The sequence below is a fragment of the Haplochromis burtoni genome, unplaced genomic scaffold, assembly GCF_018398535.1.
Source record: "Haplochromis burtoni strain Fernald_Lab_line unplaced genomic scaffold, NCSU_Asbu1 Contig_122, whole genome shotgun sequence".
Taxonomy (NCBI): domain Eukaryota; kingdom Metazoa; phylum Chordata; class Actinopteri; order Cichliformes; family Cichlidae; genus Haplochromis; species Haplochromis burtoni.
Genome location: NW_024582483.1, coordinates 1249021 through 1268879, shown reverse-complemented (window position 1 = coordinate 1268879; position 19859 = coordinate 1249021). Strand labels below are relative to the sequence as shown.

The following is a 19859-nucleotide window of genomic DNA, read 5'->3' as shown; positions in this document are numbered from 1 at the left end:
TTTTCTTTGCACAGCTACACCTCACTCCTGAGATATTTCCCCTTTCACACTCAAACAAACAAGATCAAGTGTTCCTAAGAACGACACAAAAAAGAAGGAAATCACAGGGAAATATTCACTCGCTGAATGAGTCGTTCATCTCCCTGATTTTCACTTTTTAATCCCTCACACACCCGCTCTCCCCCCCGCTGTGTGCGAGACTGCCTCTCCTCACCTGCTGGTCCACACCCATGGCATCCAGGCCGTCGTACATGATGCTGACCCAGCCGTCCTTACACGACAGCACAAAGAGCGACATCAGCGCCTGGCGGGATGATACGCACATAATTCAGCTTTGCTGCTACGATTACCAGCCTGTAAGAGCAGATGTCTGTCCAAGAGTGTGACAAACCTGTCCCAGATTGTCGAAGTTGTATTTCCGCCGCAGCCAGCGGTAACCAGCCTGCAGACACTCAGTTTTATTGGTGATGTTACTTACATTGATCCCGTCGCAGTAGAAGAATTTCCCTTTAAACAGCTGCGCAAGTGTGAGCACAGAGAAAAAAACATGAGAGAAGACTGTAACCTCAAGGCAGTGTAAACAAACCTTCACACAACAGAGCAGAGGCTGTTATATTGCTGTACAGTAAACAGTCTGCAAGAGCCTGCAGACCCCTGTGCAGAATCACTCCAGCATGGGTGTTCTCATTAGAAGATAACCCACTGATAGCGTGCTTTTCGTCAAATATAAGCCTACGTGTTAATTAGCTTCAGCGTTCATTAGGTATTATATCCTTGCAAGGATTAAATCTGAATATTTGTATTTGCAAAAAGAGAAACATAAGCCATGAAAATGAACTGACTGGCTTTGAGTGGAGTTTTTAAAAATGGTACTGTACATTCATTTCCTGACTTTGACATTTTAAAATGTGGTGAGAGCCTTTAAACCTTAAAGGAAGTTTCATTACTAGATTCTTTTGTTTTAAAGTATTTCTGAAGGACTTCAACGCATGAAGAAATAAATGTGTCCGGAGACTATCCAGCCTGTTTTAAATGTGCACTTGAGCCTGGCTCCTATTAGTGCAAAGATGTTTTACCTCACATTTAATCCCCGAGATATCGTTACATAAGGAAAATAAGCTCAAAATAGGCAATTTCAACAGCACATCTCTAGTAGGCTCTAGTAAATGAAAGAAAATTTTGGGCTTAAAGTGTAAGAAATACATGTGTAAAATTCATTACAAAGTTTTGGTAACTCTTAGACCAGACTGCCCTGACATTATAAAGCAGAAAGTTTATGTTAATGCACAGAAAATGCCCTTTACTGTGGACCCATTATAAGAAAAATAAAATTTGTATAGTACATAAAGAAAAAACAGGAACTTTTCTGCAATTTAATTGTTTATATATTACTTCTTTACTTTGGTGTAGCATGAATGGCCATGGTGGAGGTCTACATCAGTAGCCAATGATTTAAAACTAAAAAATACAGCTAAAAATTCAAAATTTATGACCTCCCTCACATTTTCCAAAGCCGTCCATTGGGGCCAGATTTGAGTCTTTGCTAAGCCAATTCTGGCCCACAGGCCTTATGTTTGACACCCCTTTACAGCAGAAGAAAAGTATATAATTACAATCTGGTACAAAAAGCAATTTTTGGCCTCTGTTTCTCTGATAGTTTCTCCCTTCATAACAACTCTAAGTTTATAAGTCAACCACCTGGATAATTGAGTTAAGGGCACGGCTACTTTGATTGACAGGTGTCCCAACACAGGCAGGCGTAGCCAATCATCGCTGCCAGGCCTCAGCGCTACTAATTGGAGTCACTGAACTGAACCTCTCCACTGTGTTTGCGGTGTTGGTGTCTCCTGGAGCATTTTAATGGAAATATCTGACAAATAAAATGTCTCCCTGTATAGCACACATTGTCCAAGAAGTTTGTGCTTCAGTTTTGGAGAGTGAACTTTGAGGGTTTTATTAGTCTGTTAGCTTAGCATTCATTAGCAGTTTGTATACGCAGCTTTGAACAAAGCTTGCTAGCACTAGTTGTTACCTGGAGCCCCCCCCGCACCTCATTATATGTTCAATTGTGAAACCAACCCCCCCAAAAATGGCGGCAGCCTGAATGCTAAATGCTAAAGTCCAACTACTTTAGCATTTAGCTTGACATCACAGTGGCTACGACCTAGCTTGCAGATAAAGGTGAAAATTAAGTGTTAATTCATGTTTCAGACTGTAAAAAAAGGTGAAATGCTGATCAGTAATTCTTTTGTGTCCAAACCTAAACAAACTGCAAGCAAAAAAAAAAAACACCTCCCCTTTCAGACTTGCACTGTCCTTTACATTAGAAACACCAATATGTCACTTGAAGGATGCTGATCCAAGCTGGTTTTCTAAGGTAGGAGCAATCAAGCTACTATTTAAAAGTAGTAACAAATTAAACTTTATTTGCACTTACATTTTTTTCTTTCTTATACTGTACCCTGTTATTTGGCTTCAGAGCTTATTAACAGTCCTAACCCTGAGGTCTGAAACCAAAGCAACATGATATTCTTTTTGATCTTTTATATCAAGCAAAAGTGTGTTATTTATAGTTTATTAGCTCATTCTGAATATTAAGCTATTTTAATAAATAATAAGCTGTATTTATGAATTTGATTAGTAATATTAAAATCCAGGTGAAAATCCGATTTAAAAACCACATTCTCAGCACATTCCCCCTGTTGAACCATTGTTGGTTTTTTTTTTTTAATTACTTCCAGGGACTGGTGCATAATCAGCAGCTCATTTGCATTTCCTCCCAATTTTTCTCTTCACTTTTTATTACCTGAAGCTTTCTCTGAGCTCATTTACTTTAAACCACAGTGATCTGTGTCTTCTTGCAGCAGAAAACACAACGAGCTTTTAATGTTCGGTCATATCAAATCGAGTGAAAATGAGTTTGACGTGTTTTGTATTTTGCTGTCTCGGGGGAAAAATGATGGAGTTTATCTTTAACAGACAGAGGACGAACGGGGAACGGTCGGCATGAACATTTACCTGGACTCCCAGAATTCCAAACACGATGAAAAAAGCACAGCAGATCAAAACAATATTCCCAATTGGTCTGAGAGATGTGATCAGAGTTTCAACCACCAGTTTCAGACCTGGAGCACGACTTATCACCCTGCAGCAAGCACACACACAGGTTAGACAGTCCTTAATATAATATCAGCAGAGTAAACACAGATGATAATCTCCTTGATTTGTACCTGAGTGGTCGAAGTGTGCGGAGCAGGCGAAGGACCCGGAGGATGCCTAAGATCCGATTACCACCTGCTGAAGCGATGGACACCAGGATGTCCACAAGTGACACAAACACCAGGAGCCCATCCAAGACATTCCAGCTGCTCTGCAGGTACACGCCCTCTCCAAAGTACAGGCCCATAGCTACCACCTGCACGCAGATGCGCACAGATCCAACAAAATTACTGAAATAATTAAATAAGCTAAGGTGTAAAATGAGAATGAAAGCCATTCTGATCCCCACCAGCAACGAAAATTGCCTCTTTAGAATCAAGAAAATGACTTTGGAGTGGAGTGCTTATTCAGAAAATGTTCACTGTTATGGTTACCTTGATCATCATTTCGCCCACGAAGATCACAGTGAAGATGTAATTGGACACACTGAGAAACATCCGCTCCTGTTGCACACACACAGACACACACACACAGGCGTGAGAGCATGCACAGATTAACAGCAGGAAGCGCATTCGTCAATTTAAAGGCTTTGTAGCCTTAGCTTTGATTCTGGAGCACAAAGTGTTGCATAACGAGCTGAGAAAAAAAATGCACAGCAATCGCTGTAGAAACATAATAAAAGCATACTGGGAACAACACGTGTTGTTATAGAGACTCTTACATCAGCTACAACCACATGAGCTCTTGTAGTAAACAGCCCCTCTTTGTGTGCGTGGTCATGCAAAAGACGTATGCTGCTTCTGTATTTGTGAGCCGTGAGTCATGTCTTGAGCTGTTTAAGGTTTAGATTACAGTGCTGCGCGAAAGTCCTGATCTGCCACTTTTTCTAGGAAGCTGAGAAATAGAAGTGGCGATTTATTGAAACATGTGCAAACATAAATAGAAACGCAGTATATAAGTTGAAACAGAGTTTGGCTTCAGGAACAGTTCTCCAGGCTTCTTAAAGGACACTTAAAACTCTTCTTTGGATGTTTCTGCCTTTTGTTCCCTTTTCTGTCAAGATGATCCCGCACTGCTTGGATAATATCGAGGTCCGTGCTCTGGGGAGGCCAATTCGCTGTGCGTTTTTCTATCCAGGTATGCTTTTACTGCATTAGCAGTGTGTTTGGGGTCATTGTGATAATGGAAAATCCAACTACTGCCAATCAGATGCTTTCCAGATGGCATTGCATGGATCAAAATCTTATGGTGTTTCCACTTCTATTCTTTTAGCTCATAACTATTTGGGAATCTCCTTACTGGTGCACAAATAATATTTCGACAACTGCCAAATTGTGGTATCTTTAGCAGTTTTGTAGGTTCAACTAAAGTAATGGAAGCAACAGGCTGTTAATGACAAAGTGCTTAAAGATAAAATTCAAAATTGCTTCTTTGCTGTGTTGTCTGTTATCTCTAAACACAACACTGGTTCAGCCCTTGAGTTAGGTCAGTGGTTCAGTCATTGCTCAAGACTACTTTAAAAATGAAAGTCTGGATCATAAGAAGCAAAATCTAAAGACTTTTGGGGTGGCTCAAGACTTTTGCACAGTATTGTAGCTGTTACGTTCAGACTTAATCTAAGCACTTAGACTAATGCATAATGAGTTCAAATCTGTCAAATCATCAAATAAAAAGCACAATGAAGATGGAAATGATATCAATAATATCCAGTTAAACCAACCAAGGAAGACAAGAAACAGAGTTTCAGTGTAAAATTACATCCATTAAGTCCGGGTTAAAGGTTAAAGGTCAGGGTCTGGAATGTCGTTATGATGGTGCTTATGTCAATACTTCTCCTTACAAGTGTAGTAACCGTGTGTGTGTGTGTGTGTGTATGAGGTACCATGCTGTGTGGCTGTATGTCAGGTCGCTCCAGGGCGATGGTGATGCAATTAAGGAAGATGAAAAGCAGGACGATGTGATCAAACATCTTGTGACCTATGACCCTCTGACACCACAACCTGAACCTGCAGAGAGAGGGTGTGAGAAGAGAAAAGGATCGGCAACAACCCCAGTGTTTATTTTCTATTCAACACATCACCTGCATCACTTCCATCTCTGCCAGGTTTAATTGATAAAAGTACAAGTTGTACAACCAAGCTTCAGCTGTCACCTTCACACTTTAGCTCTGAATTTCTACACATGCGTGCAGTTAAGGCCACCTAGGCCACCCTGGAGAATATCAGGGGCTGTGCATAAACGTGTGTTTGTGTGTATATTTACTGGTTGTGTGGAGCGAACAGATAGAGGGACCACTCTTCATGCTCCAGGCACCACTGAGGCTCATATGGCTCCAGTATCTTCTTCAGCCTCTTACATAAACTCTGGAATGAACACACAAACAGACGAATGACATCGCAGCGTACACTTGTTACGTTACAACAATCAGCATTGCTCCAAAAGTTGATTCTGTTCATCTGGACGTAGCGTTTTGTGGGAGAAAATCAGAAAATCAGTATTGCTCATCATCTTATACACCCATGATACCGCAGAATGAAGTCATTTTCATTTCTATCCAAGGTTTTTTCTTTCTTTTTTTTTTGCAGCGACCTCGTGTGCATGCACAAAAAATTCCAACACAGCTATTTTTTCAAACAATATTCCGAGTCATTCTTCCACCCGGATCTAATTTAAATTCAGCTAATTAAATTTTTCTAAGAAACAAAAGTGTCTTAAGGTCAGCCAGGTTGGAATTTATGCCTTTGCGGGATAATTAGCAGCAGCTTTTGAACTTCTGAACATGCCCAAAACAAGCTCTTTTATGAACTTGTTTTATCTAGGAATAACAGAAATGGGACGCCATCAAAATGCCTGCTCCCTCTGATTGGAACACACGCCAATTAAAACTGCCCGAGTCTACATTTACATATATATTATATGGTTTTCCATTTGCTGAGACAAATTCATGAAACAAATAGGCATTAACCTCTTCAATCTCCTCTTCCTCTTGATCGCTGTGGTTATGCGATGTCAGGGGAGCATCGTCGTAGCAGTGGTCTGGCAGGTGGAAGGTGGTGCCGTTACAGTCTGGGGAGAGGAGCATTGGCACCTGCAGGTACTCTGACTGGTCCAGAGACTGCTCCCTGCTGCTGGCTTTGGAGCTTGAGTATGTGTCGGACAGCAGGGACTCCATTTCTCCAGACTGGCTCTTCCTGTGGAGGCTGGGGGCTCGGCCGATGCTGATCCAGCTGGAGCGACGGCTCTCTGGCCCGCTGTCCCACAGGGACTGTGAAGACAACTTAGAACAAAACCAGTGCCTTGTTGGATTTCTGCCTTATCTTTCAAGTGCAAATAAGGATTTCATTCTTCACAGATTAAAGCTGCCCTGTAGAGTTTTTGGCCATTAGCAGTGCAGCGGGATGATGTTTTCATGAGCGGGCTCCTATTTTGTTTGTATCTTGTGCTCCTTATCAACCTCTACATGGAAATGACCAGGATTTGCGCTAATGATAAGTCTGTTTGGCCCAGCACAGTTATTAAACTTACTGAGAAACAGGGTAAATCAACAGGATAATATCTGATAACATTTTAAGAGGTTTCAGTGCAGAAGCTAGCCACAGCGAGCAACCACCTGCAACCATTTGCCAGTGGAACATACAAGGACTTGAATAACCTAGCCTTATCTTATCTTAAAGACTTTATAGTACCATGTCACCCCAATAGAGTACTTCACTTTCAGACTGCTGGTTTACTTGTGGTTCCTAGGATATATACACGTAGAATGGGAGGCAGAGCCTTCAGCCTTCAGGCCCCTCTTCAATGGAACCAGCTCCCAGTTTAGATTCGGGAGAAAGACACCCCCTCTACTTTTAAGATTCAGCTTCAAACTTTGCTTTTTAATAAAGCATATAGTTAGGGTTGGATCAGCTAACCCTGAACAAACCCTCAGTTATGCTGCAGAATGCTGGGGGAGTTTTTCTTTGCGACTATTGCCATGTTCTTGCTAATAGTGGTTTTAAGGTTGTAAATAAAACTGAACTCAATTGAACTGAATTCGCTCAATGGTCCATCAATACACTTTTCTTTACAACCTGTCCTTTAGCCTGTCCACAGTTACTGCTGTATCTGCAAGCCACTTTGAAACCCACCTCCAGACCAATTTGTCCTTTCCATCCGTGTCTCACATAACCATTGTCATATCTGTCACCACTGACGTTGCCTGCTTTGTTCTATTTCTGGTCATGCTCCTGCTCTCCTCCTGCATTTTTTAACTAAGGGTGTGTTCACCGTAGGCCATCTGTTCCCCAGCACATCTGACCCCAAAGTCCAGCTCATTTCACTAGTGCGATTACTAGTGCGCGCCATTCGCAGTTAAGTGAACTGTGCCCTGTCTGGCTCGAATAGGTGGTCACAGCTGAGCTTCAGTTGAATTCAGTGATGGTACGCATGTAGTGTGATGACCATCCAAGCAAAGAACTGCGCCACTTGCTCAATAGCAGCTGCCTCTGTCAAAATCCCTGCTTTAATAACAAATCTACAGGGCATAAGAACTGGCCCAGTTAAGCCACAAACTGCATAAAATCATGAACCCCTTGTGCTCTGCAAGAACGCTTTTTAAGAGCGCGTGTCTGAAAAAAAGGGAGAGAGCACGAGTAAGGAGTCAGGACAGACTGAAGTGGACCTGGCTCATTAAGGGCAGACCAGCTGGGGAGCGATCGAGCTCCGGCACAATGCAAGGCAACCGTGACCAGTCTGAATCCACCCTTGGAGGACATGTTTTAATCAAGATAGGCTAAAATTTTCAGCCACCTCACTTCAGTCTGAAACATCTTCTGAGTCGTTGGCATCAAATCTCCTAAAAGCAACGTGAAACGAACCTGACGTTGAGCTCAAGCATTAAGCTTAGCCGTGCATAGAAGGAGGGCTACATGACTCAACCCGTCAACAGTTGGTGATACTAAAGTGCCAGCAGAAGGCCTGCTAACAAAAAGACTGCCAGCCCAAACAATGCTGAAATATTTGGCTTTGTGAATGTTTTATGAGGATAGAAATGCACTCAAGTAATTTGTCGTGTCTTGAGAAGACACATAATGGGTTTGTTGGGAAACAAAGTAAACAAATGAACCTCTGCAAGGTAGCTTTAATGAAGCTCTGTGTTATCATTCTATGACTTCAACATTTAGAAATTGCTTCAGCTCAGCTTGGATTTATATCCTTTGCATAACAAACATCTTTTGATTAACTGTTTCTCTAACTCACATTTATAATAAATATTTAACGTGGTTTTATATAAACATCTATATCTCCACATAAAAGCATGTGCCCAAGGCTCACCGGTGACCTTTGCTCAAGGCTGTTTTCCATGGATGCACCACTGGCCCGGCGTGACTGGTTGGAGTTTATGGTGGGCGTAGCTGCAGTGTGCGTGATGACCGGCAGCGGTGGAGGAGGAGGGGGAGGCATGGAGGCTTTTGGGTTCAGGAGACCATTGGGACTCAGCATCATGGCCTGAATCTTCAGCTCTGCACACACACACACACACACACAGAATATTTGATGTCAAAGAATGATTCTCATTTATTATATTTTGGGATTTGCAATATTTTCATGGTTTCGTTTGGATCAGGGCTGCACTGACCATGGCTGTATCCGCTGCATATAGGCTGTATATGTCACGATCACTGGCTGGTAAAGCTCTGTGGATGTTCAGGTTTTTAAGGTGGATCTTATGCATGAGTTGTGGAGCTGACAAACTGACTGCACTAAAGGTTGTGCAACTGACTTCTGGATCACATGGTCTGGCAAAAACAGACCAACCTAAATTAAATCCTCCTTTTGTGTGTGTTTTACTTTGATTATGACAACAATTAGTGACTAAATAAGACTTTAGAAACTACTGAGTGAGCCCATAAACCCATGTGGAAAGTCTCAGCTGAGCAATACGGGCATTTTTTTAGATATCAGTAGATATCAGTGAAATTTGACTTCGCTGCTCCTGCTCGACATTAGAAAGAAGACGTTTAAGACTTCAGTCAGTAATTTTTCATCAGGGAATTTGATAATCCGCAACTTAAAGTTTATGATTTAGAGAATCAAACTAAAAACGTTTAAAAATTGGGTACTAATATTGTTTATTACTCACTGTCAAAGAGGACAACGAGAAGAAAAACACATTCATAAATAAAACAGGTTATCAGTATTTGTCCCTGAGAGTAAAGAGTAAAGCAAGTTCAATATAAACGTTGACACACATAAATATTCTAAACGTGGAGTCTGTAATAATTGGATTAGCTGTAAAAATGTGCTGCATTATTTAAAAAAAATCTAGATAGTGAACATTTAGGAAAACAAATGTGCACAATGTGTTTCGTGTCCATTTTTCACTCCCGTGTTGTTCTTGAGCAAATACAGATGAGCTGCCCTCAAGAAGCTCACAAATGCAATTTAAACAAAATTAGCCTCTACTTAAAAAGCCCAAACCTCCTTCAGATTCATCTTACGCCTAATTTGAGGTAATGTAGGTTGAAATTTTGAATTAATATAAAAAAAAAGACAGCATCAGAGTGAGTAAATAATGGCCTATGTGTAATGTCAGTGAGGTTTATGCGGTTTTGCCCTTTTAATGAGCCCTCAGAGTGAAAGTAAGAGTAATGTCTTGATGCCTGCTTCAATAATCCAGGTAAGGAAATCCCCGAAAGTTGATTCTGTCCATCTGGACTCAGTGTTCTCATTAAGGTGACATCATCCGCAGCTTTCCCACCATTATAAACCAACAGCCGGCTGACTGAACAAAATCAGACAAACTGAGCTTGTGGCTTTTTTGTTAGTCGGTGGCATGAGTTTCAGTCGTTACGCAGCTGTTTATAAGGTCAGGGAAACCTGCAGTCAGCCGAGACTGAAGACGTCAGTTGAACGAGAGATTAAACTTTTCTCCCACTGAAAACGCTGCATCCAGATAAAGATCTTTCGATCTTTCTGGGATTAAAAACAAGAGAATATTTTGCAGAATTATGGAAAGCCTTTAAAATGTTCACAGGATGAAAGAACCTCCAAGAATTCAGGTCAGAATACACCAAAAGGCTATTTTAAGGCGACTCCATGTGAACTTTCCCTTCCATGTCCGGCTGATCTGCGAGTTTGTACCTGCAGCGTACAGCTCTCTCAGTTTCTCCTCGTCCTCGTAACACATCGAGTGTCTCTCATCATCGGCCTCAGATCTGTTAGCATCTCCCTGAAAACACAGACAGACGCAAATATACACCAGAGTCATCATAATCATCACCACCTTCCCTTCCTCAGTGTTGTAAAAGTGAAAAGCACATCTCGGTCGAGCGGGAAAGACTAAGAGGAAAACTAGGCAGATGGGCGGAGGGAATCTCCAGCGTTCTCTAGTTGAGTTATGTGGATGGCTTTGGCAGCGATCTCCTGTAGTCACGCCAATAAAGCTTTACTGAATTTAATTAAAATTCACGCCAGAAAGATGGAGGCAGGCGGCTTTGGCAAAGGGTATCTCTGTGTGTGTGTGTGTGTGTGTGTGTGTGTGTGTGTGTGTGTGTGTGTGTGTGTGTGTGTGTGTGTGCGCGCGCGCGCACGCAATAGTGAGAGAAAGAGCAAGCGCTCTCTGATGCCGGAGATAAAAGATGAAAACTAAACAACAAAAGCTCACCAGCTGTGAATGGCAGGCGATATCAAACACATCCCTACCCTGGAGAGTATTTTGTGTGTGTATGTGTGTGTGTTGCAGTGAGAAAGAAAGATGGAGGAAGAGAGAACGGAGGATAGGCAAAAAGCAACAGAGGAAAAGTGTGATGATAAAGAGACAGCGAGCGAGAGAGAGAGAAAGGAGAAACCACACAGGCAGGATGGAGGAGATTATTCTCTTGTAGGCAGCTTTGGTATCATCAACACAACAGAGCTCAATTAGTCTCATTCGCTCTGCCTCGTTGTCTAAGTAGCTCAAATGAAACGGCATCTTTGCCCTTACTTCAGCTTGAAAGCCCTCGACCAAAATGGCGACCAGCAAGTTGAAGAGGACGTAGTTGCCAAAGGTCATGAGGGCGACAAAATAGAGGGCAGCCAACGGCGTTGTGGAGGCCATCCCGTTATAGAGCACCGCGTTCCAGTCCTCCTGGGTGAGGATCTGCAGATTAGATAAGATGCGGAGAGACGTCAGGGGGTTAGAAAAACAGGCCGTCAAACACACAAGGAGCCAAAAGGCGACGCGCTACGTTGCTAGCAGGTGTTCCAAGAATAGATAATGTGAGTTTCTTCCTTTATTATCTTGTCGTCAGTTGAACAGTAATGACGCTCATCAGTGTTAAATGAACTCCCGCCGAGTGAGTGCTTCATTATTGCTCTTCCTCCTCTGCTCGTGAGGAACATCTTACCTGCCCACTGGGACAGTTCTTTTATACTTTTCTGAAAAACCGAGCGCGCGCGCTCCCAAATCGGAGCAAATGAAATCACGGGCGAGCGCTCGTGACTGCAGCAGCTGTTGTTTGAATCTCACTCCTAAAAGTGGCGCGTAATTGATGGGGAAATTCCTCCAAATCAAATACCGTCGGTGTCTTCGTGTGCTCTGCGCGTGTGTGTCCCTGAGCGAGGGTGCATGTGAGGATGTTTGTCTAACCTGAAAGACAGTGACAGTCGCCCAGAGCAGGGAGTCAAAGTTTTTTCTGTCTGGTAAAGTGTCTCCGCTGTCTTGTCGCAAACCAAATTTACAGCCGAACAGATGCATCCCCAAGATACTGCAATACACACACACACACACACACACACACACACACACACAACAGTAAGGTAATGTTTTTATCAAGCAGTAATTTAATATGTGCAACAACAAGATGCGGTAATACTGCCTGCGTGCACAGCTGTATCTACATGAAAGCCGATGACACATGTGGTGATCAGTTTATAACAGAGGAAGGAGAATCCCAGCAGTAGCCATTTGAAATGTAATAACAGTATAATTAAAGCAGAGAAAACGCTTAATCATCACTGTAACTCGTGAATATATACCTGAATATGAATATAAAAAGCATCAGCAGCATGCAAAATGTGGCCACGTTGTCCATGGTCTTCATCAGCACCACCAGCTGCCTCCTGAGTGCAGGAAGGAACCGGACCAGCTTCAAAACCCTCAGCAGGCGGAAGGTGCGCAGCACCGACAAGCCTCCCTCGGCCTCACCCACGATCTCCCACACGCTGAAACACACACACAGGTTAAAAGCACAGAGATGCATTTCCATTGAAGCGATTAAGGAATCAGCTGTTACCCTTTGTCAGCATTAGCGTCACCCAGGAAGACAAAAACAAAAAGAAAGAAAGAAAAACTTCCCGAATCTTTTCAGAAGGGAGAGAGCGCTCAAGTCTTTTTGATGTGACGTGTGGCAAACGAAAAAACGAAGTCGGGCCAGTGTTGTTTACAGTTCACCAGCCAATAAAGAAAGCCAGCGCAGCGTGAACTGGCACGGTAAACAAGCAAGGCCTTCAAACGTGGATACATAATTTAGCTTGTAGTACTACATAATGGAGTGAATACAGGCCCTCTGGACTATGAGTGCAACCGCTTGGCTCAGCTGCCAGCACCGGCATCGCTGGCAGTTCGGGAGATTTAGCTGCAGAGCCCGAGACGTGAGAACAGGAGGAATAACTAATGACAAGAATTCCCTTTTTGGGGTAAACACACAGACAGAGAGTTCCCCCCACCTGATGATGACAATGACGCTGTCAAAGCCGTTGTAAGGGTTCTTGATGTAGCCGAAGAGCCCGAGAGCCAGGAGCTTCAGCAGCATCTCGAGACTGAAGAGACTAGTGAACACCATGTTACTGATCTCCAAAATATCTGTCAGCTCCTGCGGCTGAAGAGGTGCAGTGTTTGTGGAGAGAAAACAGGGAGAGATTGATGTACAGAGATGGACGGGCACAGAGAAAAATGAACAAATAAACAGAGACAGACAGCGCGGAGCTCAGTGCACTCAACATGTTAGGAATCTCCAAGATGTTGGTGAAGGCTTCAGTTTGGGTTTACACGGATTAAAGCTGGTCAGATTTTGTTGCTGTTCTTTTTTTCAGATATTTTTTTAGGTTTATGACAAAAAAAAAAGCTTAAATTTGTATCCTCATTCCAAAAAATCCACAAAAAAAATGTTTCAGAGTCTGTTTTTAATGACATAGCTGGTTACTTAGTTGTTTCAGGACATTTTTCTACTGATCAATTTGCCATAAAGGCCCACTGTTATGTAAAAACATGCATTTTTTTGCACATTTGGACAATCAAACATTTGATCCTCTTTTAACAGAATTAAAAAGTTAACCCAATAAAGTCTAGTAACCTCTAAACTTGCTAGCTATGTGCCAGTCTATCAGTATCTGAATTTATAGTGAAGCGACAGGAGAAACACCCTTCAACCACATGACAAACGTTAATATTTCATAGTTTATCTACCAGAGGGGAAATTCCCTGTTAGCCCTGTCCCTGTTTTCCACTTTTATCGTAACAGTTGAGAGAGATGACATGAAAGCAGGGAGAGCAGAAGGAGGACGTGCAGGCTGCTGCGTTAGCGTCACACCATATGTGTGAGCCAAACAGCACAACAAAACACGACTGTGCTTTAAACTGCTTTGTCATATTATCTAAGTAGGGACCCATAAATGATGATTACACGTAAAAATTGTTAGAGAAATCTGTTCATGGTTTGTGCGTCTGAAAAAAATAATACTGGCTGATATGTTGATTTTTTTTTTTATTTGAGTTCAGTTCAAATTTATTGTAATATTATAGCATCAGATCACAACAACAGCTGCCTCAAAGGATTTATATTGTAAGGTAAAGACTACAATTATACAGAGAAAACTAATATGAGCAAGCACTTGGCGACAGTGGTAAAGAAAAACTCCCTTTTAACAGGAAGAACCCTCTGCCAGAATTATCAGACTCTTAAATCAGCAAATATCGGTCTTAAAGATGCTCACTGGGTTCCAATATAATTATTTATTTTATAATGAAGAACTTCATAAAATTATCTGTAACCCTGTAATATCGTAATATGCAGCATTTGTTCTTCTGGGGGACAAAAACCCACATCATAAACAACAAAAGTACTTGGTCATCTACACATATCAGGGGTGAGCAGTTAATTTTTAGGCGCACTCAAACTCGATGAGCGCTTTAGAACGATCCATTCTTTCACAAATGTTTGTGCAGCACAGCCACGTGTTTGATTTTATACACCTGTGCCAACTGACATCACCTGAATTCAGAGATTAAGAGGTGTGGCCCAACACGTTTGTCCATTTAATGTACTAATTTCTGATGTTTTTAGGTTAGGTTAGGCTATGTTAGGCGTTACCTTAGTGGTAGCTGTCATTAAGAAAAAGTTAAATAAAATAAGTAGAGTCCTACATTTGTCAACCCTTCAAAAGCATGACACTAAAATCTGTGTTGCCAATGATTAGGGAATCACAGATGGAGCCTGTCTCAACCTGTCTGTCTGATATCGAGGGTCTGCTGCTGTCTTTGCTATTAAAGTGCTGTCATCGTGCCAAGATCGAGAAAGCTCCCCAAAGCCTTCAGAAAATCGTCCGGGTATCCACACGAGTCTGCAAGGAGTTTTATACAGAATACTATGAGGGCGTTTGTATTATCATAGCGTGAGATAATTCACTATCTGGTAAGTACATGATATAACAATATCTCTTGCATGCCTGGACACAAGAACAAAACATTAATTAGTGTAACTGAGGTATTTCAGCCATCATGATTCAGGAGTTATTAATCACGCTCGTGTCTTATACACAGTCAAGGATGTACTTCATGTGATGAGCTACAAGGCTGAGCTGTAATTACAATGAGCGTGTAATCTGTTAGTGTCCAAATGTTGCCATAGTAAACTAACCATAATTTCTTCATGACATCATCGCCAAATAAAGTGTAGTTGATATTTTACGATTAAATTGAGATTAAACCCAAAATGTGGAGATTACATTTCACAATAGCTGCCGAGGCTCGTATACGCTCTACAAAAGCCTCGTGCAGATGAGTCAGTGAAACAACTTAAACAGCTGTCTTGGCGTGTCTCGTGATACAACATCCTCTTTACTGCATGAGGCTGTAACCGTCGACAACCTTGCATCTGTCCACTGCCAGCTATTTCATCTGGTCAATATTGTGTGGGGTTTTTTTCCTTCTGGCCAGATGCAGCTTCACCATCCTTATACGTATCACCTCACTGTGTTTATGTGATAAAACAGAAATCATTTCCTTGTAACTAAAACTGATTCTGCAGTACGATTTCACGTTCTCATGTACACAAAGCTTTATGCAGAGGGCTTTAATCTCCAAAATGATCAATAATATTTTTTCTCAATGTGTCCCTAACACTCCTTTGTAAAGAGCAGTCAGTTGGCTGCAAAGAATTTGCAGGTAAGTTGGTATGAAAGTGCATGTTCTTAGAAGTGCAGTCGCCTAAATTTGAGCTGGTGAACATAAAGGCAAAACCCGCCCTTTTGGACTAAATGTGCTCCGGACAGACAAATACAGAGACGACTGGCTACAGTAACAGAAGAGACATTTGGTGCAGACCAAAGACATCTTTTCAGGAGAAGCGTAGCGGTGGAAATATTAGCGCTCGGGGTCACTTTGCTGCCTTTGCTGACTGGGCAGCCTGTAGTAATTAAATCAACGCCAAATTCTCTCCATCACATCAAAGAGTGCTTGAAGATAATGCGAGGCATCTGTCGGAAAACTGAAGGGGACCTTTTATGAGGATAATTGTCGTAAGAGATTTGAACCCCGTTAAAATGTTATGAAACAGGCAGAACGAGCAATAAGCCGTCAAACAGTTTGCTTGGAAGAGTGGTCAAAAAGTTCAACAAGACCATGACAAAAACTCGTCCACAACCATGCAAAATAATTTCAAAACAGTATTTTGAAAGCTTTTTGAAGGCATACGTATACCATGTGTGCTAATCATTTTCACAGATAAATATCTGGTGGTAATTTGTTTGCATAAATGATTTCAAAAGTCCAAAATTTCCACTTCAAAAGCACTCTAATCATGTTCACCATCTTTAAAATGATGCCACGTATGACTTCCTCACCTGCACACTCAACCAGGCCCCGCACACACTTGATGAGGCGTCTTTTCCAATATATCACACAGTACTGTGCAAAAGTCTTGGGCCCACCTTTGCGTCTTTATATTTTGCCAGGAAAATGGGAAACAGGTGCAGCAGTTTATTAAAACGTGTAAAATGGGCAAAAACAGAGTTTGTACAGTCATAGCAGTACAAACATAATCGTTCATGACCACCTTTATTCTTCACCACAGCCTGAACTCTCTTTGACAAGCTTTTGTCTAATTTCTTTAAGTTGTCTTCAGGAAAAGTTCTCGGGGGCTTCTTGAAGGCCATTCAAAGCCCGTCTTTGGATGTTTCTCCTTTTTTTTCTGTTTTCTGTCAAGCTGATCCCACACCGTCTAACACCCTTTTATTGTGGTATAGCAACGCTAGTGGGATGTTGTCCTATTACTGTAGAAGCTGGACAGTCTCCGTGAGTCCATGCTGCTCTCCGTGCATCTGTTCAGAAAGACCTTACCATTGTAACAGGCTGGCGCAGGCAATTAACTAACCCCAGCACATGTATGTAGGAACAGAGTAAAGCCATGGAGACTTGACTTGTATGGTCTTGTTCTGTTAACGCCAAATAAAGATCTGTTGTTCTGTCTAACCGACTGGCCGCCGAGTTGTCCAGTTAACCTCCCCACCACATGCCCGCTGGTCCTGCTATCAACTGAATGGATCAACTGAAGTTCCAGATGTAACTTTCAAGTCCTGTGTCGGGTTTTTGCTTGATTTTTTCCAATTTACCCGACTTTCAGGTACTGTTCATCTGTTTTAGGTTGCTATTTTTTCATTTGACTGTTACGTGTACACACACCACTGGTTTATCACTTCAGTTAGATGCCTTTTTGTATGCTTGAATGATTCAGAGGTCAGTGTGAAGTGGATCTTTGAAAGATTTTGACAGACCTTCAGAAAGCTTGAACAAGTGTTGCTCAAGACCTCTTTAAAACTTTCAATAAAGTCTTCCTCCTTGGAAGGAAAATATAAACAAATGATAGGTGGCTCAAGACTTTTACACAGTACGGTGCATCCAGATAATCCTGTATTACATACTGTGATAGATTAGACTAAACAGGATTCTTGCTGGGTTTTAACAAGATCAGGAAAACATGCTAACAGCAAACGCTCTGGATTTGACATCTTATATTTTCTGCCCAGCAGCTGGGTTTGTGGGACCCAAACAAAGACGAAGTCAAGCCAACGTCAACAAAGCACAAGAGTTAATATTATTCACAAATCATAATAACAAGTAGTCTGCATAAAGTCTAACATAGTTTATACCTCTGAGCCACAGAGCTGCTGTCGTACAATAACTACGACAGTAAAAGTACATGAAAGAAATAAATCATGGAAGCTGGTGACATTTCTTAAAATTACAGAGAACATAGACCCCGTTTTTTTTTCTTTTGCTCTGCTCCTTAAACCAACAAATGAGTGCACATGAGAAACTGCTTCTCTGAGCATGCTCAGCGCCACCTGCATGACACACAGCTGCTCTCAGAGGGTTTTTCAGAATAAACAGCACTGGTCATCCTGATTGAAATTAGGAAACACTGGCAAAAAGAAACTGTAAAGCTATTTGCGTATGTCACAGTTTTGGATGATAAAAGATGGATGCATTCACTTATTATATTCATTCGCATTGCTTCTTTGTTGATTTTGGGCCAAAAGGGATAAAATAGGTAAAATAGGGCAGCTCTCATCCTTAAATTTTAGCTATCGGAGAAGTTAAAGCCATGCAGATTTGTCATATTGTTCAGGAAATAGGCCAAACACAATCTCCCGCTGCCTTTCAGCCAATCACAATGTCAGATCTGTCCTCCCTCTCCACCTCACTCATCCACTCGCTTCTCCTCGCTCTGCCCCCGCCCCCCTCCCCTCCCCGCCCCACCCCCGTCCTGTCCCAGGGTCACGCTTTAATTAACACTTCAGGTCTTATGAGTTTCTCCATCTCCTGATACATGCCTGCACACACCCACACACAGTCTCTCACACACACACACACGCGCACACTCTCTCCGCGATCCCATATGCTCGCTGCTGTAAGTGTTGATTGGAGGGTAAGTTTATTGACTCCACCACACACGGTGATTAGCGCATCAATTTTCAATCAAATTGTAGTCGCAGCCAATCTGCGAGAGGCGCGCACCCCACACACGTGCGCACACTTACCTGCTCGTGGTACTCTATGCCCATCGACAGAGTATTAATAAGGATGGCAATCATGATTCCTCTGCTGAAGTATCTGCTGCCAACAATAAGTTCCAGTTTAGTTCTGAGCCTCGCCCAGCCGCACTCCCACAGCCTCTTCTTTGGCTCAGACAGCTGCGCGTCACTGAGGCACGAGCTGCTACAGTGACACGGGCTGTTACTGTGACACGAGTGGCCGTGGCGCTGCTCTTCAGGCTGCTCGTTAACATTTTCGCCGTCACTAAGTTGGTTGTAGTAGATGCAGTACGGGCATACCGAGGACTCTCCGGGGACTTCGCCCGGCAACAGTAACGCCGGATGCCCAGCAGAGCCTCCTGCACAGACAGAGATCAGAGGAGAGGCCACATCAATCATGCATCCACGAGGGTAGAGTAAAACGTCGCTTCTGTATGCAGACACTCTGTCATTTAATATATTCTCGGCTCAGCAAAGGAGAGGGGTTTCTTTTCATTTCTGGGAAACAAAAATTCAATAACATGGAAACCACTGTGCTAGTGGGTGGGGGGCGGGGGGTTGCTTTGTGCAGACGGAGAGCTCTGTTATTAGAACAAGGATGCTCAAGTGTGTGTGTATGCATGTGCGTTTTGTGAGGGTGGAGGAAGCTTGAGGGGGTAAGATTTCAGCAGAATTCATTAGTAAAGGCACTCCGGAGGAATGCTCCAACGACATAACAACAAACACTAATCTAGCACGAGCAGTTCACTTGTCATCACAATTACAACAAATTCATGTTTCACTGGAGACTGATATAGTAAATCCAATCTGGTCGTTCTGCGGTGTGTGTGCGCGCGCGCGTATATAGATAAAACTGCCTTCAAGGCAGACTTGTTGAAAATGACTGACTTCACTACATACACAGGAAATACACTAATCAGGAGATGTGGGTGGCTTACACGTAGCACCACGCTGAATGACTTCTGCTGCAAAGTTCTCCAACTACAGTCGGAATTTATTGCATCACTGAAGTGTATTAAACGCTGATATGTGAAAACGGATGCTTAAAGTGCTGTGAAACACGCAGGGAGCCGTGGAAGGGGGGGACCCTGATGATGTCAGGATTACCCGGATTAATTCAGCTTGGACTTTGAGATAACAAAATTTTAATGAAAAGGCTGCGTTACCAACTGGGCTGTGGAGTCGCAATGTGTTTTTGGAACATGACTCATACTGGGAATTAAAAGACAGGATATCTTGGCCTCTGCTGCTTTGATGTTGACCGTATATTTTTGTTTCTCCCAAGTGAATCTTCGAGTTTAGTGAGAGTACAGTTTTATGGAGTATGCCTTTAAATTAAGTTCTTGTCTTAGAAATTATATGTGTAATTCAACATTGTCTGGCAGAGTTTTTTTTATGTGAAAAATCTTGAGCCACCTCTCATTTCTTTC

General features: G+C 42.4%; 1 protein-coding gene across 1 annotated transcript in view; it reads right to left on the bottom strand.

The window, feature by feature from the left end:
• cacna1hb (calcium channel, voltage-dependent, T type, alpha 1H subunit b) overlaps positions 1-19859 on the bottom strand; it is a 57861-nt gene that overhangs the window by 14416 nt on the left and 23586 nt on the right. Inside the window, exons 10-24 of the mRNA XM_005929269.3 lie at positions 18436-18788; positions 12847-12998; positions 12157-12342; positions 11768-11885; positions 11123-11278; positions 10282-10369; positions 8473-8660; positions 6125-6436; positions 5422-5522; positions 5042-5165; positions 3594-3662; positions 3231-3415; positions 3019-3145; positions 392-517; positions 215-304 (exon numbers count right to left, since the gene is read on the bottom strand). Coding sequence (XP_005929331.1) covers positions 215-304; positions 392-517; positions 3019-3145; positions 3231-3415; positions 3594-3662; positions 5042-5165; positions 5422-5522; positions 6125-6436; positions 8473-8660; positions 10282-10369; positions 11123-11278; positions 11768-11885; positions 12157-12342; positions 12847-12998; positions 18436-18788 — 2375 coding nt within the window. The remainder of the gene's footprint in view (positions 1-214; positions 305-391; positions 518-3018; positions 3146-3230; positions 3416-3593; positions 3663-5041; positions 5166-5421; positions 5523-6124; positions 6437-8472; positions 8661-10281; positions 10370-11122; positions 11279-11767; positions 11886-12156; positions 12343-12846; positions 12999-18435; positions 18789-19859) is intronic.